This window comes from Alosa alosa, chromosome 22 (genome assembly GCF_017589495.1).
Source record: "Alosa alosa isolate M-15738 ecotype Scorff River chromosome 22, AALO_Geno_1.1, whole genome shotgun sequence".
NCBI lineage: Eukaryota > Metazoa > Chordata > Actinopteri > Clupeiformes > Clupeidae > Alosa > Alosa alosa.
In genome coordinates this window covers 14,893,307-14,919,076 of record NC_063210.1, presented here as the reverse complement: position 1 = coordinate 14,919,076, position 25,770 = coordinate 14,893,307, and the positions used below count along the sequence as shown (strand labels likewise).

The following is a 25,770-nucleotide window of genomic DNA, read 5'->3' as shown; positions in this document are numbered from 1 at the left end:
AGTTCCATTTACCGTAAGTCTCTGCTGATGGACTCATTATGGTAGGAGTTGAGAATGCGGATAAGCTGCTCCAGAGAGTCTTTGCTCTGTAGATCCGGAGCCTCCTCCATCAACTGTAAAGAGAAAGAATCCCATGAGATGAACCTGTGATGGCACAGCAATACGGAAGAACTGGAGAACGGGTAGCTTTGCAAGTGTATGTGTGCTTTCTGTACTTGCCTTATGTATAAGACTGCAGTGTTTTAGTGTCAGGGCCTCTACTCTGACTTCCTTCTTGTTGACTTCCAGGACCACTTGCTCAATGAAGGCAGCCACTACAAGCATTCCACACCACACCGTCCTGCAAGAAATCAATCTGGATCAAGCTCTCTTTTCTTTTTTTTTTCTTTTAAGGAAAAAAAAATCAACATTAAAATATTTAGGATAACATAATTGGATTTTATGAGATTTTTTTACTATCATTCTGGCTGATGCGTTACTTCTATGCCATTTCTTCTTATTTTACATGAATCCCTTTTTAAAACTTTAATGACTAGCTCATCTGATGTTATGTATTTCTGTTAGAAGACCTGTTTAATTGATGAAGTTACCGAATAGCATTCAAGTGTTGGAGGCAGCCAGGACTACAGAGTGCTCTGTAGTTTTGCCCAAAGGCTCTCTCCACACAAGGCTTCAAAACCTGCACTCTCTGCAGGAAGGCTCTGCTCTCTTCCAGAGAGGTCACTGTCTGAAGCTTTGTCTCTTCCACACACATTCCAAGCGCCCAAATGTCCTCTTTCTGTGATGGAAAGAAATGTAATTTAACACACCAGTCCCCTTAGTAATTCCTGCATAATGGTTAAGGAGCTGGGCTAGCATGCAGTAGCCAGAAAGCTGTGGGTTCAAGCTGTGGGTACAATTCCTGACTTCCACCATTGTGTCCTTGAGCAAGGCACTTAACTCTTGAGTTGCTCTGGGGACAATGTAACAATGCCCTTGTAATATAAAAAGCGCCTACTAAATGAAAAATGTAAATGTAATGTTATTCAGTTTATTCATCTCACCATTTCTGTAGCCTCTCGTTGTGAATCCTTATTTAGGATCTTAGCAGCTAGATGGGGCTGCAGCTCCAGGATGTGAAACAGAGTATCCAATCGGGATGAGTAATGTCTACTTGCGGCAAGGATCCAGGCAGGACAGAGTTCGGACGCGACAGACATGGATTGCTGCAGAGCAAAGATGCAGCCCAGCACCGCTTTGCAAAGAATCTGTGGAGATGTTATAGTTCTTGAGAAATGTACCACAGAACTGGTGGTAAAATCCATATAGTCATTCCATATAAAAAAAAATCCCATATAAAAAAGAGATTTACTTCAACTATTATACAATTCCCTGAAAATGTGTGCAAGCAGACCCTCACCGCAAGTCCTTCCTCCGACTGTACTTTAAAACACAACAGCACAAAGTCGCGCAAATAGAGCAGGCCAAATTCCTGACGACCTTGCTCTGAGAGATTTCCCAGGTATCCACCCAGCTTGCTGCTGGACGCTGAGGCAACGAACTGCCGAATCCTTTGGCTACCCTGCTGCTGATCACCTGAGCAGAACAAAAAAAGGGCAGGGAAGACATACATATAAATTATAGATATGGACCCTTTCAACAAGGTAAACAAAAACAATGCTTGAACATTCTATTTGGGCCCCAATCTACTTCCTCTGCATTAAGATAACATATGGAATGTTAAAACGGAAGTCTTGTGGGGCCAACTATGATGCTGATAATGGAAATCTCTTGAAAGGGTCCATACTCAGGAGAGGTGTTTAGTGCTACAGGAATAAGGTTTCCCACAGCATCCAATCAATAACCAAGCCTATTCACCGTCAGCTTTACCAGTTTAACTCAAACTTGCGGTGGGATTGGGTTACACATGAGTCTCTTGTACTCTCAGAACCCTACTGACTTTATACAATGTAAGTCAATCCAAAAGCAAATATTATGAAATATAGCCTACATTATGAAACTACATTATGCAACAAAACCCTTTTCTTCTCCAACCAGGCTTTAAACACTAGATTGAGACAAAGAGTAATATGACAAATAAGTTAAATCAGACAGTGTTTTTGTAACGCATGTCAATATTGTTTTTTCGCTGGCGCTGTTTTATCTGGATCTCACCAGGAACAAATTGGGATTCCTCCCACAGGGCGTGGTAGTAGGATCTGATGAGCCAGCTGAAGGGAGCTCGACAGGGTTGCTCTCGACCTCCCAACATCAGATTAGCCTGCACTTTAATCTCCTCTTCTCCTCTGCAAAAAAGAATTAAGGATGTGTTACTTTAAGTTTAAATACTGATGAAGTACAACATATTCACTGCTTACTAACTCATTTGGCGGACGCTTTTATCCAAAATGACTTACAAGTACATATGGCAATTATTATAAGGGGAGGTCACCCTAGAGCAACTTGGGGTTAAGTGCCTTGCTCAAGGGCACAGCGGTGACAGCTGGTATTTGAACCCACAGCTTTTCTGGCTACTGCATGCCAGCCCAGCTCCTTAGCCACTATGCTACCACCACCCCTTTTCAATATCTGACTGGTTCTCTTCAAAGCAAAAGACTAAATACCTTGATGTCTGTGAAAAGGTTAGGTCCAATATTTGCTTGTCATCAAAGATGTCCAACCAAAAATCGATCAGCTCTTCACTTAGGCCAGCAGAGTAAGCCAGGTCCAGGTTAGCGTCTCTGTCAAGAACCTCAAGGATACGGGCCAAAATTGGGGTAAGAGTTGATAGCAGACATCGCCAAAGGGTATGCCTGAAAAATTACAGGACAGAGATTCTCTCCAAATTCAATCAATCAACAAACGATCACTCATTAAATATTTTATTCAGAAATAATTATCCTAAAAAGTCATGTCATTTTACCTAAGAGTGCCACTCTCTTGCAAAGCTTGTCGCTTCCCAGCCTCCTTGTTCACCCAGTCTTTTGGGTTTGGCATGAGCTCTTCCTTTTGCGCCAAGGCGTCTACAAGTCTCCTCAGCAACACCTTCTGAAAACGTGCTGCTGCCATGCAAAAAGAATATAACATACACATTATCTAATATTCCAATTATGCCTTTCACTGGCTTGGACTTGCATCAACATTGAAAGAATGCAAAGAATGTAGCCTGTGTCATTGTATACAGTTGCACTGGCAAGAGATTTTGAAATTATGTGTGGTTGGCTTACCACTGGATTTTCCATGGGATCCCTCAAGAAAGCCTAAAACTATACGTATACGTTCCATACTCCTGGGGTTTTGGGTATCTTTCAGCAATGACACTGCCTTTTGAATACAGGATCTCACAAGGGATAAATTATCCAGATGTACACATTTTCCCTGCACAGCCACACAAAGTTCATGATAAGGTCCCAATGTCAACAGTAAATATTGTGAAACTTTTGTACTGATAACTATAAACATACAATACAATACTTACATGTCCGGTCCCCATTGAAGCAACAGAACTGTCTTCTGTGTTCATGGCATCTGTATCTATTAACCAGCAGTTTCATCAACTATTTTCAATCACAGCCTACTTGGGACTCAGATAATCATGAATCATCTCTCGTCTAGGGAATATTGTCTTGAATTTCCCCATGGGGATCAATAAAGTATCTATCTATCTATCTGTAACAAGCCCTGTATGACACAACTTTGTTTAAGCTATAGAAGACAGTAGTCTTCAGTAGAGTTTGGAGAGGACAAAATTGTTCCATTAATTATGTATAGCTGTTTTGTCTTTCCTTAAAATGGACCTTATGATACACTGCTGATTGATTCTGTAAAAATTTAATTATGATGGACTATGAGCCGATTGAAAATGTTCATAGAATATTTCTGTGCAATTGCACCTAAATTGTAACCTGACCCTAGCCAGATGAATTTCGTTCCGCTTAGCTCCGCCTAGATTCACTCACATCCATCTGGGACCTCTTCCATTGAGAGTGATTTCTGCAACCCGATTTTATGGTACAGCCAATCAGGGGCGAGGGGCGGAGTTTCATAGATGTGACATAGCATAGAAACGACTGTGAGACTGTTATCAGCGTCACGGGTTGGCTTCGATGTGAGTGGTTGAAGTAGCACGTCAATAGATAACGGACAAGTGGCTTATTCAATCATATGCAAGCATTTTTTGATTAGGCCCAGCCTTCTGAAGCAACACTTCAATGGATCGGTTCCAGATGGATGAGTGGAGCTAGGCGGAGCGAAATTCATCTGGCTAGGGTCAGGTTACCTAAATTGAGCATTATAGAATGAACTGTATCGGTCTACATGCTGTTCTAAAGCGATCCATATCTACTTGCTAACAAGTGTGCTGTGGGGCACTGTAGGCGTACCTGGACTAGGTAGAGACATCAGCTCACTCATGGAGGCGCCACAGAATGCAGAGAGGTCTAAACTCATGTCTTCCGTATCTCTGAGATCATCAATATGCACAGAGAGCCACACACCTAAAGCACATTCCAACATTAAAAACACAACAAGAGTCACACGTCAATGTTTATATTACATTGTTTACCTTGACCCACAATGTGCAACAGAGCAACTGAATATATAGAATTTGGGTACCACTTTAGTTTAGTTTTAGGAACACATGTTAGCCATTAATTCATAAAATGTGTACGTAATATGTGTCGTATCTGTACGTATTAGTGCTAAATAAGGTCTGTATTAAGTGTCATTACACATTTATTAGGTCTTTATTCAACAATTTACTGAATAGGATTTATTCTAGGCAAATCATTCAAATGCTGTTGGTCTTAATTAACATAATTTCACTGCATTTCTTACTTCCAGTAACTATATGCATGTGACAAAAAACTTCCTTGTATCCTTGTCTTGATCCAAAGGTTATTGATAGTATGGATGATAGTTTGATAGTATGGATGAAAAAAGAAAGTTTATAGCCTTCTAATACATTGCCTTAATATGTTACTATTCTGTCACTATAAGTCACATATTCAAACAGTGTATTAGGAGAAACTCTCCCTTTTGATCCATACTATATACCAGTAACCTTAGATCAAGACCAACTAGTAGCTTATTACCACGAATAACCCTAAACTAAAATGTTACCGATATGTGCAAATATATTTCTCATCAAAATGACATACCCCCTTGAAAACCAATGTATTGAGGTCCGCCTGTCATTCTAGAGAGTTTAGTGATGAAGACCACAGAACAACAGAACTCATCAGACCCCATGGCGATCAGTTCATTCATAGTGGAATACCTGTGAAAACGATTTTTGGGGCATGTCAAATGTATTCAATTTCTGAGTGATACAAACTACATGCATACATAAGCATTCAATATCTGAGGTGCATTCAAATTAGCAAAAATAGGCTAAGATTTGTAAATGTTTAACAAAGTTTTCTTTGAGGAGGTAATTCTCCGAGAACATGCTAGGAGTTGTGTGAAATGTAACCCAAACAGTAACCATAACCGGTGAGATGGAATGTTTACACAAAATCATTCAAATTAATCTGTTTGGAGAAAACATTTTCGCCGAATTTTAACTCTTACTTTGCCGATGCTATAAGTTCCTCACTGCACTTGGATTCTTCCGTGTCCATCTGAACCAGTAAGATGTGGAGGGATTGACCAGCATTGCGGAGAAAGTGCCTGAAAGTGTTTTTAATATCAGTCAACCATGTTAAAAAAGTAGTTGGTCTAGTCATGGATAAACACTGGTGAAACCTGCAGGCCTCCATTACCGGATTTTGCTGCAGAAAGAAGCCTCTGTGTCAAATTGATGAAGGGAGAGTAGAAGTAGTCTTTCAGTGGTTAATCCCAGAGCCTTGGCTATTGTGCGCACATCAGCTTTTGTGAGCAAACTGGAGAATGTAGTTATCTACAGACAAACATGCTTGTTATTATGCCGTTAGTGGAATTACGTGAATCCAATAGCACCAATGTGACATGGTTTAGTTACTGATTAAAATGAAATAATTGTAACTTGCAACATGTAAAAATCAACATGTAAGACATACCTCTATAAATCTGCAGTGGTTTTCAGGCTGGTTCAGATGGTTGTTAATGAAGTCTCTCAAGGAACAATGGTGCTGTCTTTGAAAGTACATTTGCTGAAGCTCCTCTCTCTCCTGATTCCCCAAGTGTGAATACTTTAGTCTCAGCACTGAGTCAGGTGTAGAACAGTTTAACAGGAATGTCTTGGCAATGTCAAAGACCTCCTCCTCTTTTTTGTCATCTGTCATTTCAGAACAGTCATCCTCAACTGTATCTTGGTCCATTTGCACAGCGTCATCCATTCCTGATGATTCTTTCTCCACAGCCATTCCTGAATGAGTTTCTTCTTGTTCTTGGCCTTCAAATTCCCCTGTGGAAGTTTCCTGTTGATCTGGAAGACTTTGCATCTCTATATCTGACTCACCAGTGCTGTCAAGGATCTCCTGCTCATTATCGCCAACAGCTTCCAAAATGTCCCCTCTTTCCCTCTGTGTGTCAGATGTTGTCTGCTCCTCAATGATTGACTCGTCTGGTACATCATCTTTGACATCTTCACCATTTTGAGCCATTTCACTTCTCAGCTTGTCTCTTTTCTCCAATGCCTGCAAGAGGGCACAGGCACAAGCGTCACTATGGAAACCCACAAAGACTTCCGATGGCTTGAACTCCTCCGAGTGTTGGCAAAATTCCTCAACCCATTCCTTGAGCTTTCCCAGGACCCGGAGTTGCCAAGGTGTGAGATCAGTACTCCTGTTCACCCTGTGTTTCTCCAGTCTGTTAATAAGAGGCACTGGGAACTGTTTGTACACCTTCTCTTGGTCCTCCACCACAACAAGTCTGAAATCCTTGTGAACTCGGCATTTGACTCGGTGTGATCCAAGTCCCAGGTCAACATACTGCTGTCCACTTAGATACACATAGTACTGATTTAACGCATCATACAGACTCTCATAGAGATTCTGAAGATTCAGGAGAATGACTGTGCGGCCAGTCTCCATGCATGTCTTCACTCGATTGACATTGCGGCAGATTTGAGAGTATTCTTGGTCTTTGGGGAATCCTGATCCAAAGACAATTTCTGGAGTGGGATACTTGCTTTTGGAAAAGATCTGCTGCTCCAGGATGTGAAGGGCAGCATTGTTGGTTGTGAGCAAAAGAAGATATCGGCATTCGTTGTTGTGAAATTCAAGATTCTTTTCAACCATAGTTAAAGTTGAAGGCAGAGTAATTTCTTTGAGGTTTTGGAATACATTCTGAAAATATGAGAGGGGATCAAAACCATCACACTGACCACTGAAGTTCCGCAAGATGGCCTCCGCCAATTCGCTCTCACTTGGTTCGTTGTCCGTTTTTTTCACCATGGCAAAAAGCATTTTCACCAGGCTATAGTAGTCTCTGAGCCCAAAGAACTGGGTTTCGTTGCAAATTTTCAAAAATGCCTCTGCTAATTGTGGGAAGAGGTGCTTGATTTTCAGTAAAATGGCCTTTGAGGATGAGCATATCCCTTGTGCTGTTTCTACCAGTTCTTTCTCACTTGGGTCCCAACGAGACACAAAAATCCCTCTGTTCATTTTGGCTGGATCTAGGGCCCAGTTTGAGATTCCAACAAATCCTACCTTCATGTGTGGATCCGATTCATCACTGTCAATGGAGCCATCCTCCAAAAGAGGATGCAGAGTCTTGAGGGGCATCTGTGGGGAATCTTCAGCCAGGCCAATCTCATCCAGAACCACCACTGAGACATACCTATCCATGTCCTTTTCCTTCTGGAAACGAGCACAATTTCGGAAAGTTCCAATGATCCCTTCAGGACTTGAGTGGGGACTGCACTGGAAGGAGACCATGTGCACCTCCTTGAGTTGCTGAAAGAACTCACAGTGTGAGTTCTGTCCCTGCATGGCATCAGCAACAACAGTCTTGGCAAGAGATTTTGAACTTCCTGGTTTGCCAACAAGGAAGAGTGGAATTCTCAATTCAATGCAGACCACCATGAGAAAGACATTTTCTTTCAGAGCTATGTTTTTGGCTATTGTTTCTCTTGTCTGAATCTCACTCAGAAACAAGTCCTGACATGAGAGGATTTCCTCTTCAAGGGCACTCTGGGTGTTTAGTGGTTTGGGAAAGTGTCGGCTAACAGTGGTCAGATATTCCTCTTTTGACTCCAGGGATGGGTAATAGCAAACTCCCACTGCAAGGGCAAGGCATTTCAGAGTAATCAGGGCAGTGTTCCTTTGGTCACATTGAGGAAAAAGTTGGTCCCTATGCTGGTAAAACCAGACTAGCACTCTCATTGACCTCTCTACATCCCTCAAACTGACAAAACTGCACTCATTTTTTCGACTGCGCATGTACCTTTGAGAGGCTGCCAACACATCAGAGATAATACCCTGATAACTCAGTGGCAAATCGTAATCTTGAAATTGATTCCAAACTATTTGCTTAATATAAGATTGCTCAGCTAAGTTGCTCAGCTGCCCAAAATCCCATACTAGGGGTATCAAGCTTGGAGGTAAGGGGTGAACCCTGTAAACCAACTGCCGCAGGGGGACTTTGCCAAGTCGGTCCTCAGTTTCCCCTGCCTTTACTCTGTATCCCAAGCCAGCACGCTCCAAACGTGCCACCATATCTGCTGAATGTCTCCTGTAGGGATTGCATGCAGCTATGATCTTCAAACCAGAGTTGGCTCTCAATGGGACTCCTTGCACTGTCTTGTCACAGAGAACTTCTTTGATGGCAAAGATAGCTTCGGTTGTGTTGGCCTCATCAAAAAACAGAACAGTGTCTAATTCATGATGCCTTTGATTTTCAATTGCCAATATTTCAGCCTCTTGTACCTTTCTATAGATGGTCTCTGCTGTGGTTCCTCCATGAACTTTGACAAGTTTCATATTTTGGACATTTTTGCCTTCTCTCTGAAGATCGCACAGGAAGCGAACAAGTCTTGTCTTTCCACAGCCCGTCTCCCCCATGATGATCACTGGAATTCCACAGCGGAACCTCATATGGATGGCCAACATCTTCTTCACGTTATCAGCAGTGAGTTCATAGGTTGGGTCTGGATCAAATCTGCCTTTAACCCAACCCAATTTTGCGCCCACAACATTGGAAATTCTTTGAATTTTGACCTCTCGAGGCAAGTCCTCAAAATCCTCTCGCAGAGAGATGTGCTGTCTCTCTATACCTGCAAACAGCTCTGGTGACATCACATTGCCCACCAATACACTTCTGGTGACTGGATCAATTGCATTGAGGATGTTGTTTCTGGGGTTTTGCATCACATTAAATCCAAGAAAAGTCATAGACATATGGTCAGCATTGAAAAAAATGTATGGGTGAGGCTCTGTCTCCCAACGTTTACGTATAGTCAGATGAGCCAGAGGGTCAACTTCACCATCACCACTGCTGATAAGGGAGGGACTCTGGTCAGAGATATCCAGGGATGGTGACGCAAAGTCCTGGGACATTCGGATCATGAACTTCACGATGAAGCTCTTAAATCCAGGCAATTGGTCAGCAAGAAAATCTGCATCACAAAATATAGAGCTCTCACAGTCTCTCAACTGCAGATTGAGAAACCAAGTGAAATGCTTCAGTTCAGCCCAGGATGGGTCTTTCAAACCACAGTTGGCCAGCAGGTGATGAAGGCAGTCAATGTGGTTTCCCTCTACAGACCCTTCTGCATATGCAAAACGATCCAAGTTATCATTTCGGTTGAATCTCATTAGAAACTGATATGGCCTTTGAATCCCTTCACTCTGAAACTCTTGGTCATCCATCAAAGGGTCCAAGTTTCTCTGCAATTGTCTGTTCCTGATTTTCAAAAAATTGTTCTCCAATTGTTTGACTTCATTTGGTGGTCTGCAGTGGATGGTAGGTAATGTGCAAAGAAGCCCTGTCTGTAGAGAATAGAAATTAGCTATATTCTGAAGTGCTTTGACAGAAATAGTTGACTATTCAGTATTTCAGAAATTATAGAACTTATAAAGTGCATTGCACCAAAGTGGCACCTCTTTTGTTGATGCTTGACCATGAAATGCAGAGTGTGGTTGTAGAACCTCAACTGACATCAGATGAAATGCATTTCTTCTCCAAAGATTTCCTTGGTTGTCACTCAAACATCCAAGAATCAAGAACTGAAACAAGAACTCCTCCAATCCAAGCTGAACCTACAGTTTAAGACATAATTTCAGGAAAATTGTTAAGTATGGTATCTCCATTTAATGCCCTTGATGATGAGATATTAAGAATAAATAATAGCATACATTCATATTAAGTAGCACAAAACACAATTCCAATGGACTACTTACTGCAGCAGTATCAATGTGCAAAAGAACAGGATCTTGCTCTCTCAGGTGATTCAATTTCTCTGTCAATATCTTCAGGAATGCACTCATATTTACTTGTGGCTCTATTAGTCTGATCCTTATGTATTGACCACCACGAAATGTAGTCTTGAATCTCTCAAACAAACGGGTGATGTAGAGGGATTTTCCTGTGTGATGAAATAAATGCTATTAATCATAACAAGTAGCACAGATACATAGGACTGAAATAAGCTCTACTGTAAGTGAAACTTGCTACAATGCTCAAGCAGAAGACAGCAACTCATGTGCAGTTAAGTTAGTAGTGCAGTTTGTCAATCAAGTATTACTTACACCAACATTCAAAATCAGCAATAACTCAAACAAAAAATAATGTTAATATATTGTCTAAAAATGTTGTTATCTATTTTAGTATCCTACATTAAATTCGAGAGAGAAATATCCTCACCAACAGCAGGACGTTCAGATGATATGATCCAAACTGATAGGTTGTCTGGGTAGACACCTTGGAGATGGTGTAGATGTGAAGGAAGACTTAAGTGGTGAGAGAGGTACCTTCTTGCCCTATCAGCTGGGGCACTTAATCCTGCTTGAACCTTGAAGTTGCTGAAGAAAGATGGAACGTATCTACCCTGGTGTGTCACAGGGCAGACCATCACCAACCGATAGTGAGGACCTGCCTTTTTGTCAAAGGCTTCAAAGTGCTCCCCCAAGGCCACACTCACATCGTAGGGCAGAAGGTCTGGATTTATCAAACTGTAGATCTTCTGGCAATTCCTCACAGCACATCTTGTGAGACATCGCCGCAGAAATATTTCAACTTGCTCTTCTGTGGTGTCTTCCTGGCACATGAGGACCTCATCAGTGGAAGGAAGTGTCTGGTCTGGACTTTGCATGTAAACAGACAGTGCAGTTCTAAGCACCTCAGTTGCTGGGCAAAGAACAAGGTTAGGCCTGCCTTCCTGAAAACCGGGAGGAAGTTTCCGCTTGACTTGATGCTCATTCATCTCAGAAAGGAAAGTGAGGAAACTCGCCAGGGTTCTGAGGTCTATTTGTTCTGTTAAGTACCTTGACATGTCTTCTTTGAAACTCTGCCAAAGGTCTTCCAGCCTCTCAACAGTGCCCAGGTCCATTATTTCATCATGAGGATGAAATGAGGGGCGAGAGTCAATGGATTCATCATTGCTATAATCCAATTCATCTTCAGACCCATAAACACTGCTATCCACACTACCCTCCTCACTGATTTCCTCAATGTTTTGTAGATCAGAGTCTGGAAGCTCTGCACTGGTACTTTCCACAACTGTCGCCTTCTCTAAAGCCTTCTTAACATCACTCAGTGTACAGCCTGATTTAATGGGGGCCAGTAGATGCCAGAACTTCTGTGGCACAGAAACCCGCTTGGTACAGATGCTGTGAATTGATTCGCTCAAGTAGACCAGTTGTTCTGAAGAAAAGTGGTTCAGTGTAGGAAACTGTGACCGTATTTCAGATAAAAAAGCACACCAGTCCTTGTAGCAAGACTCCACGGAGCGGCTAAGCTCTTGTAGACGTTCTGTGACCTCTCCTTGATACTCCTTGACAACATCTTTTTGTAGCAGATAGAAATGCAACCGAATGCAGGGCTGCTCCTCATGGTTGCAATGGACGCTGGCTTTACAGTTCCGGAAAAACATGTTTCCAGCAGACTGGAGTTGTAGAAGGATACCAGCCAGTATCTGAACTCCTTCAAATACCTGTTGATGGAGTCAAGAGAGTTAATTCGTTAAGAAAGTAGTCCCCCAAAACTGGAAATCTAAGAACTCATGCCACATCACCCACTGGATCAACCTAATTGCAGAATACATTTCAATGGAAAAAAATAATGCTCTCCAAAAGAAGCATATGTGAGCCTTTGAAGATACCTGGGGCCTATTGCACAAAACTAGGATAAGGGATTAAGCCGGGATATCTTGGTTATCCTGGCTCAATTCATCCGTGATCCAGTTGCACAAAAGCGGGATGGGGGCAGCAGGATATTTTATGGTATAAGTTACCATGGCGATTTATTCTGTGGAGCTAGCCTGCTCCAGACCAGGCTAAGTTCCAGGATCTATTTAATCTCATCCCTTATCTCAGTCAGCAGTCACCACAAACGGAAACCAATAGTTATTCCACTGCCCACTACACATTGTTATTACATATACCTAGACCCATGACTGCACTGCAACCTACAGCAACAATCACATAGTGAAATTTGCTGACGACACAACTCTGGTGGGTCTCATCACCAAGGGCTTAATTTGACTCAATACAGGTTGGAGGTCGACCATCTGACCACGTGGGTGCAGGGACAACAACCTCCTGCTGAACGTCAGCAAGACCAAAGAGATTGTTGTTGACTTCCGGAGAGGTCACACCCAACACCTGCCACTGACCATCGACGGTGCTGTGGTGGAGAGAGCGAGCAGCACCAAATTCCTGGGGTGCACATCAGTGAAGACCTCTCCTGACCACCAACACTGCATCACTGGCGAAGAGAGCTCAGCGCCGCCTGTACTTCCTCCTGCGGAAACTCAGGCGAGCAAGTGCTCCACCAGCCATCATGACCACATTCTACCGAGGCACCATTGAGAGCATCCTCTCCAGCTGTATCGCTGTGTGGGGCGGAAGCTGCACTGAATACAACAGGGAAAGCCCTGCAGCGCATAGTGAACACAGCTGGAAGGATTATTGGTGCTTCACTCCCCTCCCTGAAGGACATTTACACCACCCACCTCACCACCCAAAGGCGACCAAAATTGTGAGTGATGCAAGTCACCCCGCTCACAATCTGTTTGATCTACTGCCCTCTGGGAAGAGGTACAGAAGCCTGCGCCCCCCGCTTCCACCAGACTCACCAACAGCTTCATACAACAAGCTGTAAGGATGCTGAACTCTCCCTCCTCTCCCCTCCACCCTCAGCTACATAACATCCTGGACATTGGACCCAAAATGGCCGCCTGCACTACTCCCACTTGCACACTTGCACACTTGTACACTTTACAACTTGGTGTTGTTGTCCTGAAAACACAACACTTCTGCTGCTCTTACATAACTTGCACCACTATGCCACTTTCTTTCTTACTTAGGTCAAACAGAACTACCCAAGCCTTTTATTGGCCTGACTTTGCACTAGTATTTTATTGACTGTCTATGCACAATTTCAACCAAATTTTGCTGCTCTTATTTTTTCCTTATTATATGTGCCCTCTTATTTACTTATTTACTTACTTTTTTGTTTACTTGAATGTTATGTTTGTCTGTGGACCTAAATTGGTAAAATATGTCTTGTCTTCACCGTGGGATAGTGAGAAACGTAATTTCGATCTCTTTGTATGTCTGGAACATGTGAAGAAATTGACAATAAAGCTGACTTTGACTTTGATTATTTAAACGTTTGTAATCATTAATTAACTCTTACATACTCGCCATTCCCAACCTGTCATGCGACAATGTGACGTCACGGGAGTGCCTAACCATTTCGCGCGTGGTGGTCGCGGCACTAGCTGAAATATTCTCCTCAACAGAGGTGTTGCTGTTTGTCGCTGTTGTGAAAAGGCTATCACTACCTACTTCACTACACACTGTTTGTTGCTGTTGTGAAAAGGCTATCACTACCCACTTCAAGCAATGAAGCCGCTAGTTGCCATGGTGAATCAGTGAATCTGTGATCGGTGGCGGGGTTTATTTGAGGGAGCCGTGAGCGTGCACTTATCCAGGATAGGTTTCACCTGGCTTGATGAATCCGTGTCTGCTCATCCTGGCTTGGTCTTTGTGCAACCAATTAAGCCTGTACGCTCTTGTTTTGGATTCATTGAGCGCAGCTCAGTAACTTATCCCGGATGTCTTAATTCTGCTTTTGTGCAATAGGCCCCTGGAACCCATTCATAACCTTTCTAAATTCAATCAAAACAAATTCAACCAAAACATAGCCTTAAACTGCGTATGTCACCAGAATTGTGTCTGTTTTTCTATCTTTTTATCACTGTTTTGTCTTGTGTTTCTGTCCCACACTAGATCTATGTATGTTACCCTTCCACTTTTTACAATATATCTTCTTGCTAAAATATGGTAGGACAAGTGAATGTAATTCATTGAGCTGTATTAAAAATAAAGTTGTCCTCCAAAGGTGGCAGGATAAAAAAAAAGAGATGTTTATAGACAAAGGGCCCAAGAAGCATCCATAATGTACAAATTTCCAGTGTGTAGTGCACATCATGTTAAGAAACATTTTGTGAGGTGTGATTCGTTTTTGGGTTATTTTACCTGAGTGAATCTGTTGACGTGCTCCTTCCCATAATCTCTTTTTGATGACATCAACATGAGCTTGTTCTGTAGCTCCAGCAATTCATCCAACCCATATGTCTTGCTTCCATAATGGTTTTGCACACTCACTAAAAGCATGTTATGCAGGCTTGTCTAAAACAACACAGATAATGCAACACAGTGACATTGTACGGTGTAAGTACAGAATCAGTTTATAGTGGATTAATTAACAGCTGATGCAATTTTCACAGCATTTACCTTGCCAGTTTGATCCTGCAATCTTTGCACTTGGTACACCCCATGGTTATTGATGTCTGATGCAAGAGAAAGAGAAGACTGTTCCACTGATCCATGAGTCTCTTTCAGCCCTTTCAACCAGTCAAGCCAGCGGTTTGAATCTAGCTGAGGACAAAAAAAAACACACACACACACAAATTCTTCACTAACAGACTCCAAATTATGAGCTCTATGCTGTAAGATATGTTGATATTCTTTCTCTAATATTTACTAGTTTCTCTGGAAGTTTCTCATCTCTTTCCAGGGTGTCCCAAAGTTGTTTAGTACAACCCATGAATTCCTTAAATCCTGATGTGGTCTGCATGAAGTAGAGAAGTGGACTATAGCCCATCACAGCGTCATGGAAGTTGGCAACTCTGTCGATTTCAGTGTCATTCTCGCCAGCAGAAATTGAAGCCAAGTCCACAAAGACCTTCAGATCACTCAGATCTGTCAAATGTAAAAAAAATGTAATCAATATTTTTGAAAAGTTATGTGCTATGATGATGTAAAATATTGCCTAGATAGCTAAACATTCCATTGTTATCTACATGTACAGAACACTCTACATGACTATTTTCAAGGTGGCAGCATTGATGTTTAATCATTCATTTAATTATTCAAAGATCACTCACTCTTGAGATTGTTTTGGACCCAATCTACTAGACAGTGGCTGTCTACAAGTGCTTTTAGACTGGATGTGTGCTTGGGAGTGACTCGGGACAATGACTGCCGAGCACTGATGAGCTCATTGCTCAGTGATGATAGGTTTCTCTGTTGGAAAGACGCTTCTCTCTGCATAAAACATGACTTAGTTAGTGGAATTATAATTGGCCACAATAACATGGAATTAAGAACTTTCTCCTTGTGTACAAATAATAACAACCACTACAACTGTATCTATACGATAACACAAATGGGCAGCCGTGGCCTACTGGTTAGCTACTGGTTAATTCGGACCTGTAACCGGAAGGTTGCCGGTTCAAACCCTGACCAGTAGGCACGGCTGAAGTGCCCTTGAGCAAGGCACCTAACCCCTCACTGCTCCCCGAGCGCCGCTGTTGATGCAGGCAGCTCACTGTGCCGAGATTAGTGTGTGCTTCACCTCACTGTGTGTACACTGTGTGCTGTGTGTGTTTCACTAATTCACGGATTGGGATAAATGCAGAGACCAAATTTCCCTCACAGGATCAAAAGAGTATATATACTTATACTTATACTTAAATACAGCATACTGTGCTACGTACTATAATACACTGATAAAGGTATTTTAGTCAGAGCCAAAGTAGTATGCAACCATTCTCTTACCAGTTGGGTGAGACAGTGGATTTGACCAAAGTCTCCTGTCAACTGCAAACTGTCTCTGATGTCCATAATAACACAGGCAGATTCTGAAGCATCTTGGAGCTGCCGGTACTGCTGTATCTGCGGAAGTCTCTGCTCAGCCCATCCGGACTGCAGGCCTTCATGAGTAACCAGCATGCACTCCAAGAGGACAAGCTCCTTTTGGATTCTGGCACCGTCGCCTTGGTCTCCTGCCCTCTCCAGAGTCCTATTCAGCTCTTCAAAAGTCACAGATGAGTCTGCAATACTCAGACCGAGCTGACGGAGGCCATTGAAACAAGGCTCCCAGACTTCATCACAGACATATGACAGGGTGAGAGTCACTGGCCTGTCGCTGGAAGCCCATGATTTTTTTGACTTTGCCTCCTCTTCCCAGTAGCTTAGGAGGAGGCTGCTGTCTCCCACTTCAGACATTTCCCTGGCCATCTGTAAAACCTCAGGTTCTAATCTGTACCATAATACCACTCGGGATGCCACCTGTTCACACAGTTTATGAAGATTGAAGGGTTGAACTGACACCAGTTGATTCAAACGAGTGCTCTCCAGATCAACGCCTCTGTGGCGCTGTTCAAGGATCGGCATCTCTTGTGCTGTTTGGATAGCAACAACTTGTTAGCAAGATACTGTAGCATTATGGGACTGTACTTGTACTAAACAACAGCTGAAGATTCACAACTTTGTGGAAAAAAAGCTAATTGTAAATTGTTGCTAACTGACTTACCAACAATGAACTCTGAGACCTTCCCCATCATCTTGATGAGAACATCCATGTTTGCTTTCTGATCATAAAAGACATTTACATCATTCTCTCTAAGAAGTAATAGTTTCTCTGGATCAAGAGAGATTACTTCATCCTTTTGAATTCTTCTAGCTAAAAAGCAAGAGGAAATGACAATTATAATTATGAAGACAACAACCTATCTTGTCAACATAATATCTGGTCAATATAATGACTTTTTCAGAAACTGGAGTTCATTTGAAGAATGGCTTACCTTGAGTATAAAGTTTTCTGAAGTTATCTCGTTGTTTCAGGGTGGTTTCCAGATGACCAAGGAGAACGTCACCCTGACATAAGCCTCTAACCAGGTCAGCAAAGGCAGTCCGGCATCTCTGTATTACCGCACCAGCCTCATCATCCAATGGCCATGTCTGGTTGCCTGCTGTAATAGTCATATAGTCAGTAATTCATGTCACATGTGTGGTTGTGCAAATACAAATGCGGTGAAATGGAGGGTTGCAACCACTCCCAACTGTGCAAAGGAAAGAACATATATATATATATATATATATCACCATCAAAGAGCATCAATGTACTCCCCTCTGCTACTGTTTTTAAGCAATTGGTGTCAAATCTCTGCTCATCAAATTGCAATAGTTTTTAGTTTATATACATATATATTATGTGTGTATATATATATATATATATATATATATATATATACAATATATACCGGTATATATATTTGAAATTATATTTTTACATTTTTAAATGTCTTTATCTTTATCTATCCTTTCTATTGTTTTTTAATGCATGACCTTTCTTTGTAAACTCGTCGTCATTGTAAATGAGGGAAACCTCAATGCCCTACGAGTATAAATAAAGGTTTGAATGAATGAGTGAATGAATGAATGAATGAGTATATCATCACCACATCATCACCAGAACTAACCTTTGGACAGTAGCTGGGAAATGGCAGACTGAGGCACTAAAAGCTGGCCAATTGTATTTCCGGTGAAACGGGCAGAAGACTGCACTATGATGGCAGACAGGATCCAGGAGGGGGGTGCACTAGAGCAAGAGAAGAGATGCTTCACAAGATCTCCATCTCTCCCACTCTGTAAAAACAGAAAAAAACAGGTAAATAGCAGGTAGATATCAACAAATCATCATATGAAAAACTGGTAAATTGCAGATGGATACCAACAAATACCGTAGACTAGAAAGGACAGCAAACATACATAGAAGTTAACCTACAGACAGGTTGAGGAACATCTCAAACAGCTCGATATTCTGGTCACTTACATGACAAATGCTCTTGATCGCTAATGAGCATGAGTCTTTAAAGCAGGTCTGGATGGTCACGTGTGTTTTTTCCATAGTTGTGACAATTGACTCCAGACAGTAGAGAGCAACCCTGTCATTGTCCTGGACCTGCACAGAAAAAAAGAGACCATTCCATATCCGACAGGGCGCCAAAACAATAATTCCATGATGTAAAATTAATTTTTTTGAAGATGAATTTTAAGAGAGAAGAACTAGGAGAGATCCTACCTGGGAGATCCTTTTTGTTAGATCCCTCTCCAGTCGACTCCTCCACTGATCTGCCACATCTTTCACTGAGCACTCCACCCCAAACAAGGCATCCCACAGCTGTCAGAAAAAGAGCGTAAAAGCATATGTGAGAAAACAGTGTTGGGGCAAAAGTTGTTTCATTAGTATCGCTTATAAGTAGAGCATACAACGACATAAAGTGAAACATGGCTGCTTGACTTCCACTGTTTGCACATAATTGTTTACTCAGCTGATCGACATATTGTCAGAGTTTTTTTTCTATGTCATGCCAACAGGACACTGATGCTCACTGCTAAAAGTCTGGATGCCGAGCCACTACCATGTTGTTGAATTTTGCCATTTCACACAAATGTAAAACTGTTTCACAGACTCAAAACACATGGGACACATAGGTGGTGGTAGTGTAGTGGTTACGGAGCTGGGCAAGCGTACTGCACTACTGCATGCTACACCAGCTCCTTAGCCACTACTCTATCGTTTTCCGAAAGATGCACATTACTGCATGCTACACCAGCTCCTTAGCCACTACTCTATCGTTTTCCGAAAGATGCACATTACTGCATGCTACACCAGCTCCTTAGCCACTACTCTATCGTTTTCCGAAAGATGCACATTACTGCATGCTACACCAGCTCCTTAGCCACTACTCTATCGTTTTCCGAAAGATGCACATTACTGCATGCTACACCAGCTCCTTAGTGCAGTACACACTACACGATAGTAGTGGACTCTATCGTTTTCCGAAAGATGCACATTACTGCATGCTACACCAGCTCCTTAGCCACTACTCTATCGTTTTCCGAAAAGATAGATGCACATTACTGCATGCTACACCAGCTCCTTAGCCACTACTCTATCGTTTTCCGAAAGATGCACATTAACAAAGAGATACCTCAATTTCTTTTGGATAGGAGAACAATTTGTTCCTCATTAACGGAAGCTGAAGAAGTTCGTCTCTCCATCGACCAAATTCCTGTTGAGTATCTTCCAGTTGCTTAACAAGCTTGATCTGTTTCTGTGCACTCTCCTCACCCTCATAAGTCTGTAACAGAGACTGGCATTAGTGCTGCAGCATTTAGCAAGATGCAATTAAAATAAGAGTTGAAAATGTGAGATAACAGTTGAATGGTGGTAGTGAGTTGCTATGTTCTTTTTACCTTCACAATCAGAATGTCCAGAATTTCAGCAACCTTTAGCAAGAGCTGGAAAGTTAACACTGCTGTTTTGTACAAAGAGCTGACCCGTGCCATCTGAAGAGTGCTTTTGTGAACACGGATACAACACTGGAAGACAGATACAACCTGCTCCAATCCACTTATCCTACAAATGAGACATATAAAAAGTAAACATGATGCACACTTAATGCAACATAGTCTTTCATTTTTTTCTGATTTTAAGAAAATTACCTCTCTTTTTCCTCCTCAACTTTCTTTAGCACAAGGGATAGGATGCGCTCAGTTACCTACATAAACACAAAACAAAACAAATGACAAATTGCACAGGTAATAATATTGATGAAATAATGAGTAGGTATTTTGTCCTACTTTCATTACACTACCGGTACATATTTCCTACATTCATACTTGTATGTGTACCTGAAGGACTTTTGGAGTTGTATTATTGTCTGGTCTTTGCTCATACTGCCTCAGTCTGTACATTAAACTCTGAATGACATACTCTGGGGCAATGTTAGTCAGGGTGACAAAGTCAGGAATGTCCTCCAGGGCCACCATAGATATCCAGCTGACTAAAATGTGAGGCCTCTCCTGGGCTACTGATTTGTGATTGTCAAAAAACTCCATCATGAACCTAAAAAAGGAAAAGAGACATTGTTGTAAACATTCTATTGATCAACAGTGATGTTTCAAACCTTATGCTCTTCACAAGTAAAATAAAGCTTGAAACATCACTGTTTGGGAATATCATTAAAACTGCATCAAAAGGGAGCTACAGTGTACAGATATGACAACTAATATTATTTTTCACACTGTTTATTTTTGCACACTGTTTGGATAGTTCTTTACATTGTTGATGCTGGAAATGTTACCTTCTCTTATCGGAGAAGCTTCTGAGACGCTCTCTGAAGGAACTGTACTCTATGTATTCCAACCCAGCCCAGCTCTGCTCCTCCACTGTGGGCCCAAGCCTGCGTGAGTCTGCTCCTGGCTGCCTGAGAGTCTGCAGCAGTGGGACCAGCAGCACCACCTCTGACACCATGTTCTTGGCACAGTAATTCACCAGACCATAGACCAAACTAAAGGGGAGAGACTGAGGGTTAGTAGTGGGAAATGCTTTACTGCAGTGTGGTGTAGCACAGCTTACAGATATTACATATTTGAGTTAAACCCTTCCTACTTCTGAAACACTGTTGACTGGCTGGAATTTCATATGTCTCGGTCCATGGTTTGTTTACCATTTATAGATCTAAACTTCTGTTCCAACATCAAAGTGTATTTAAGTGTAATAAATGGTTATGTTGTGAAATTTGTTGAATTCGAAAATGGGTACCGGATTAGAATCACAGAGAATCTGCATCCATGGGGCCAGCAGCACCACTTCTGAGACTGTTTTCTTTGCACAGTAATTCATCGATGTTACCATTCCCATGCAAACTTTACTATATATTCGTGAGGTCTTTAAGCTCTATCAAAATAGTATTATCTTTCCTCACATAGCAAGATTGACAGTAATGTTTTGATATTCCGTATAACAGAATAGTAAAGCACATGAGGATATTACGAGTAGGCTATTTGCTACACCATACCCTGAACTATGGGGTGAACATGCTACCACATCAGTCATAAAAATGCTCTGCTTGTAACATCCTACTCCGTCATGAAACGTGAAAATAAATGTCAGCATGAATTGAGAGGGAACAGAATGTGATCATGCAGAAAAAAAAAGATAACCTGGAAATGTAACTTACTGTGCTGGAGATGAAGAAATCTGTTGCATCTCCTCTACATTTTGCTTTTGTAGTGCTGTACTTGAAGATACCAGTTGGCACAATCTGGTCAAGTCCTTCATCCCAAGTTCAAGGCGACATGCACGGGTTATTTGAAACAATGAAAAGCCACACAGAAGTGGTTTTTCAGTCAGGTGTTGTGCCAATTTTCCTTCTCCCTTTCCAGACAAGAGCTGACCCAATCGTCCGGCAATCAGCTCTGAAATCTTGAATCAAACAAGCAAAAATTGCCATTAAATAAATGCCGTGTCTCTTTTAATACATTATATTCTTCTTTTTATTTCTATTCCCTTACTTTAAGAGCTGGAGGATGCACATGCTCTCCGTATGTGATACGTTGTGTGTCACCAAAGCATCTCTGATAGCAATTTAAATGATCTGCTATCAGCTTATTGGCTGGTTGGTCACAGGTTTCCCATCTCTGAAAGATCCTGTCCAGTAGAATGCGGGAGGAAGTTTCCCAGGTTTCCATAATGTGCTTTTCATTTGACCATAACCAATTCAAGATCGAGGTGCCCCAGGATTCAGAGCGAGTGATATGGCCCTCATAGAGGTACAGCTCTGTATATGAAGCAAAGAACCCAACAGTTCATCAGTATCATTCCTGCTCACGCATACAGTGCTTTCTGAGTCAAACGAATTGAGCAATAACCAATCAAGTCAGTGAGGAATCATGAATCATGGGGAGGATCATGAAATATACTGTACTTTAGATATCTTTATGAGATATGTATGTTTGTTTAATACTGATCATATTCAATAGCATTGAATACACACCTTTGACTTGATATTCAAATGGGAAACGAATACACCTAGTGGCAATCTCCTTTATCTGTTTTTGTCGTTGTTGCACACCATACTGATAAAAGAAATAATCTCCACGTGTTATCTGATCTTCTTTCACAGACAGTGTTGCCTCAAGAAGATAGCCTTGCTTATTTAGCCCTCTACAACAGACAAAAATTGAGACAATAAGAACAACATCTTACATAGACAACTATAATATAAAATTAATTAATTTAAAAATGCAAAATAAAACACAGATTGATGTAGAAAAAAGTGCAAAAATGATTGGTAAAGTAAAATAATACAACTGAAAAACACTAACAGAATGGTTGAAAAGTCATCAGTTGTGAGTTTAAGCTTTTTTGGGTTAATGTCTTACTTAAAATAAGTGATGTCAAGTTCTCTGTGACTGTTGCCAAAAATCAATATCCATTTGTCTAATTCTGGGTTGAACTTGAACTTTTTGTCCAACACCGCATAGACATGGATGGTGAACACAGGACCAGTGGGATCAACAGGCCTTTCTGGTGATGGCTTTCTGCTGGGTGTGACAAGTAACAAAAACAGACAATTTCATCACAGAAAGAAACCAGATGACAAAATTACAGGGTGTTATGGCATTAGCTTTATAAGTGTAGTTACCCTTAAACACATTTGGTTTCTGTGTAAAAAATGGTGTAAAATATTGCAGGTATCTCACCTGGAGTCTTGGGCTTTGATCTCTCCTGTAGTCTGTCCATCCTTGGTCTCTTTCTTGGATCCAGCAGCTTGAGCATATGACAATTTCGGCCCTCCCTGTTTAGGCGGATCAGTGGACGACCCCATGTGCCCGTTTTCATCAGTGTCCATCTTCTCCTCTTCTCTGTCTAGGTTCTCTGAGGCTCCTCGCAGATTGGTCCTCTCCGGTGCTGTGTCAGTGTCCTTCTCTGTCTCCTGCTTCACCTCCTTCTCAGACACCTTGTCACTGTCTTTCGCCTTGACTTCTCCCTTTCTCTTCAAAGAGCCCTGTCGTCGTTGCTCGGTCTCAGGTGGTGAGGGCTCCTTCCCCTCTCTGGCTGCTGCTGTTCCAGATCCCGTTCGCCCTCGTGTCAGCACTGCGGTCTCAGCGAGTTCTTCTGTCTGGGTTTCCTGTGTCGTCTGAACGACTGAGTCGGTCTGCGTTTGTGCGTCTATCCCTCGATGTCTCATCACATTTAGGGCGTCGGGTTTCCCAGTCTCCCCATCTGGACCTTTACTAGCAGCCTGGTCATCGCTGGACTTCTGGGTCGTATCTGGAGGAATCTGACTCGTGTCCTGCTTGTTCTCTTCTTGTGTCATTTCAGTAATGCAGTCCTCCTCTTGTTCTTGAGTACCAACTGAAGCAGCACTAGCCTCCAGTGGCTGAGCCGCCGTGTCTTTCTTCCTCTTGGGCCTATTGCCCTTCTTGTGGAAGGTCTGCTTTGGGGCATCTGCCCTGTTCTTGTTTCCCCTCTTCCTCGGCATAGCTGTGTGACCAAGAAGATAAATAACTCTCACTGTGCGATTAACACACTAGCCTACTTCCCAGCAACATGCCAGCCCCCCAAACAATTTCTCCCATCCACAATTTCCCTCTCAAATGATGACATTGCACTGATCACATTGCACATTTCATTATGAGTGTGACTTTTATGAGTGTACATGGTTAGGCCTGGGCTATATATTCCTACAATCCTGGGATTATTTCCTGGTGGACAGCAGTGTATAAAGTTGTCAATTGGAGATTGCATTCTCAGACATCATGATGAAATATTGCCAAGGCACTATTGCAATCGCACCTGAGATAAGATAACTATTTCATATAATTCCTCGCTGAACTAAGTTTCATTTCCTCATTCATTACTAGTGCGTAGTGCGTTTCACCAGACTCACTCATGAAGGTGCGCAGGGTCAGGCTAGCGCTTTATTAGCACCGTCAGGGTGGCTGTATCTTACGCCATGAAACTTAAGCTTATGAAACTTTAAGCCCATTCAAATGAATTAAAACTGTTTTCTCCTAGTATATAAAGTGCATCAGTCATTCAATTCAAAAACATTATAAATGCAATAATTTGATTAGGGAAACAGCCGAATGCACTCACACCGCAGCATCGCATTTACCGTTAGGGCATAGCCTTCAATGGTAGGCTATAGTACACTATTAAACTATATCAGTGAAAGCAGTGGAGAAGGCTGGGTACAAACCTGGGCAAAGAAGCCAGTGTCTCGTTAAGAGTCTTTTTCAAACTCGGCGGCGGCGCATCCAACAATGTCTTCAAGTTTCACATCTTGATTGAAGCATAATACAGGATTCTTAGCCTATATTGTTTTAACTATATAACTTTTGTATAATAGACCTAAAACAATTTAAGATATGATAACACCAGATAGCCTAAGATGCAACACTGCTCCCTGTTTACTTGCTAGAGTCGCACTGAGCTTCAGTAAAGCTTTGGGGAAACCAATTGCGCAGTGTTTCGGTTTCGTTTCTGTGGTTGTTTTCGTTATACTATAAAATGATCAGCCTAATTAGGTTTCTGAACAAGATTAACTTAAACATCTTTTCTTCCAAATACCATAACCCTAGATTAATCGGACAAGCCATGCACTAAAAGCAAAAATTAAAACTCAATTCCAAGTTTGTAAATAGTAAATATATAAAAACAAAATCTGGTGTCTAGTGAAACAGCGCCCCCGCTCACTTTTAGGAAGCAATACAATGTTTCCTCTGAATAGAAACACGATAAGGACTGTAAATCCTGTTTCAGAGGAGCTGTCACTACATGATTTCCATTCCATCATAATAACTATGATTGCCACCCATGATTGGGTGTACCCATCTTATTTAACTGAACAAGAACATTATAAATATATTAACTTTGACCTGGTGTTCAGGCTTAGGATTGTGAGGGGTAGGGTACCTAATAACCCCCTCATTAACATCATGAGGGACAACAAGACTCATTAAGAGTTATGTACACCTCATGTACACATCATTTATTTTAAAACAGTGAAGTTCTCTACCGGCTGTAGTAGACAACGCTTTATTATTTATCTCAGAAATCACACCTTCTGTGATTAATCAGCTTACATACATTGCATCCATCCAGTCTTTGCATTAAAAGACCCAGCTCTTTAGAGAACATCTCCTCTCATAGCAACACTTACAACAAGTCTTACTGATCCTAGCACTCACCAGTCGTCTCAAACTGACAAGTAACTGTTAAAAACAGCACTCACTGTTGCACTTATTCTTACTGTACTCTAATGTTTTTAAATTGTCCTAAAATTGTTGAGAACTGCTCTAAAACTTAAACTGTTTACTATGTTGTTAGTCGCTTTGGCTAAAAAGCGACAGCCAAATGTAATGTAATGTAATGTAAAAGGCCACAGAGGTTTTCTGTGGGTAGAGTGGGCAGAGGTTTTCACATCATGTCATTACACCGCTCTCAAATCACACATTGCAACAGAGGAACTGTCTGTGTCTGTGTCATCTGTTGTGCTGT

General features: G+C 41.8%; 1 protein-coding gene across 3 annotated transcripts in view; it reads right to left on the bottom strand.

Moving 5' to 3' along the window:
* rnf213b (ring finger protein 213b) overlaps positions 1 to 24,685 on the bottom strand; it is a 37,533-nt gene extending 12,848 nt beyond the window's left edge. The window contains exons 1-39 of one of the 3 annotated variants that reach the window (XM_048232748.1): positions 24,470 to 24,685; positions 22,968 to 23,751; positions 22,647 to 22,808; positions 22,259 to 22,428; positions 21,777 to 22,042; positions 21,443 to 21,687; positions 20,564 to 20,770; positions 20,112 to 20,325; positions 19,923 to 19,978; positions 19,674 to 19,836; positions 19,409 to 19,558; positions 18,496 to 18,594; positions 18,247 to 18,375; positions 17,894 to 18,059; positions 17,216 to 17,383; positions 16,945 to 17,094; positions 16,188 to 16,813; positions 15,515 to 15,674; positions 15,112 to 15,329; positions 14,862 to 15,005; positions 14,604 to 14,756; positions 10,765 to 12,052; positions 10,302 to 10,486; positions 10,002 to 10,160; positions 6,018 to 9,890; positions 5,742 to 5,878; positions 5,551 to 5,649; positions 5,139 to 5,257; positions 4,362 to 4,475; positions 3,458 to 3,513; positions 3,207 to 3,357; positions 2,903 to 3,041; positions 2,604 to 2,792; positions 2,155 to 2,285; positions 1,400 to 1,575; positions 1,044 to 1,247; positions 591 to 778; positions 220 to 340; positions 13 to 113 (exon numbers count right to left, since the gene is read on the bottom strand). In XM_048232748.1, the coding sequence (XP_048088705.1) occupies positions 13 to 113; positions 220 to 340; positions 591 to 778; positions 1,044 to 1,247; positions 1,400 to 1,575; positions 2,155 to 2,285; positions 2,604 to 2,792; positions 2,903 to 3,041; positions 3,207 to 3,357; positions 3,458 to 3,513; positions 4,362 to 4,475; positions 5,139 to 5,257; positions 5,551 to 5,649; positions 5,742 to 5,878; positions 6,018 to 9,890; positions 10,002 to 10,160; positions 10,302 to 10,486; positions 10,765 to 12,052; positions 14,604 to 14,756; positions 14,862 to 15,005; positions 15,112 to 15,329; positions 15,515 to 15,674; positions 16,188 to 16,813; positions 16,945 to 17,094; positions 17,216 to 17,383; positions 17,894 to 18,059; positions 18,247 to 18,375; positions 18,496 to 18,594; positions 19,409 to 19,558; positions 19,674 to 19,836; positions 19,923 to 19,978; positions 20,112 to 20,325; positions 20,564 to 20,770; positions 21,443 to 21,687; positions 21,777 to 22,042; positions 22,259 to 22,428; positions 22,647 to 22,808; positions 22,968 to 23,749 (11,858 nt within the window). In that variant the 5' untranslated portion in view covers positions 23,750 to 23,751; positions 24,470 to 24,685. The remainder of the gene's footprint in view (positions 1 to 12; positions 114 to 219; positions 341 to 590; positions 779 to 1,043; positions 1,248 to 1,399; positions 1,576 to 2,154; positions 2,286 to 2,603; positions 2,793 to 2,902; positions 3,042 to 3,206; positions 3,358 to 3,457; positions 3,514 to 4,361; positions 4,476 to 5,138; positions 5,258 to 5,550; positions 5,650 to 5,741; positions 5,879 to 6,017; positions 9,891 to 10,001; positions 10,161 to 10,301; positions 10,487 to 10,764; positions 12,053 to 14,603; positions 14,757 to 14,861; positions 15,006 to 15,111; positions 15,330 to 15,514; positions 15,675 to 16,187; positions 16,814 to 16,944; positions 17,095 to 17,215; positions 17,384 to 17,893; positions 18,060 to 18,246; positions 18,376 to 18,495; positions 18,595 to 19,408; positions 19,559 to 19,673; positions 19,837 to 19,922; positions 19,979 to 20,111; positions 20,326 to 20,563; positions 20,771 to 21,442; positions 21,688 to 21,776; positions 22,043 to 22,258; positions 22,429 to 22,646; positions 22,809 to 22,967; positions 23,752 to 24,469) is intronic. The other 2 variants (XM_048232749.1, XM_048232751.1) reach the window with 2 other exon arrangements.
* Positions 24,686 to 25,770: the final 1,085 nt, after the last annotated feature.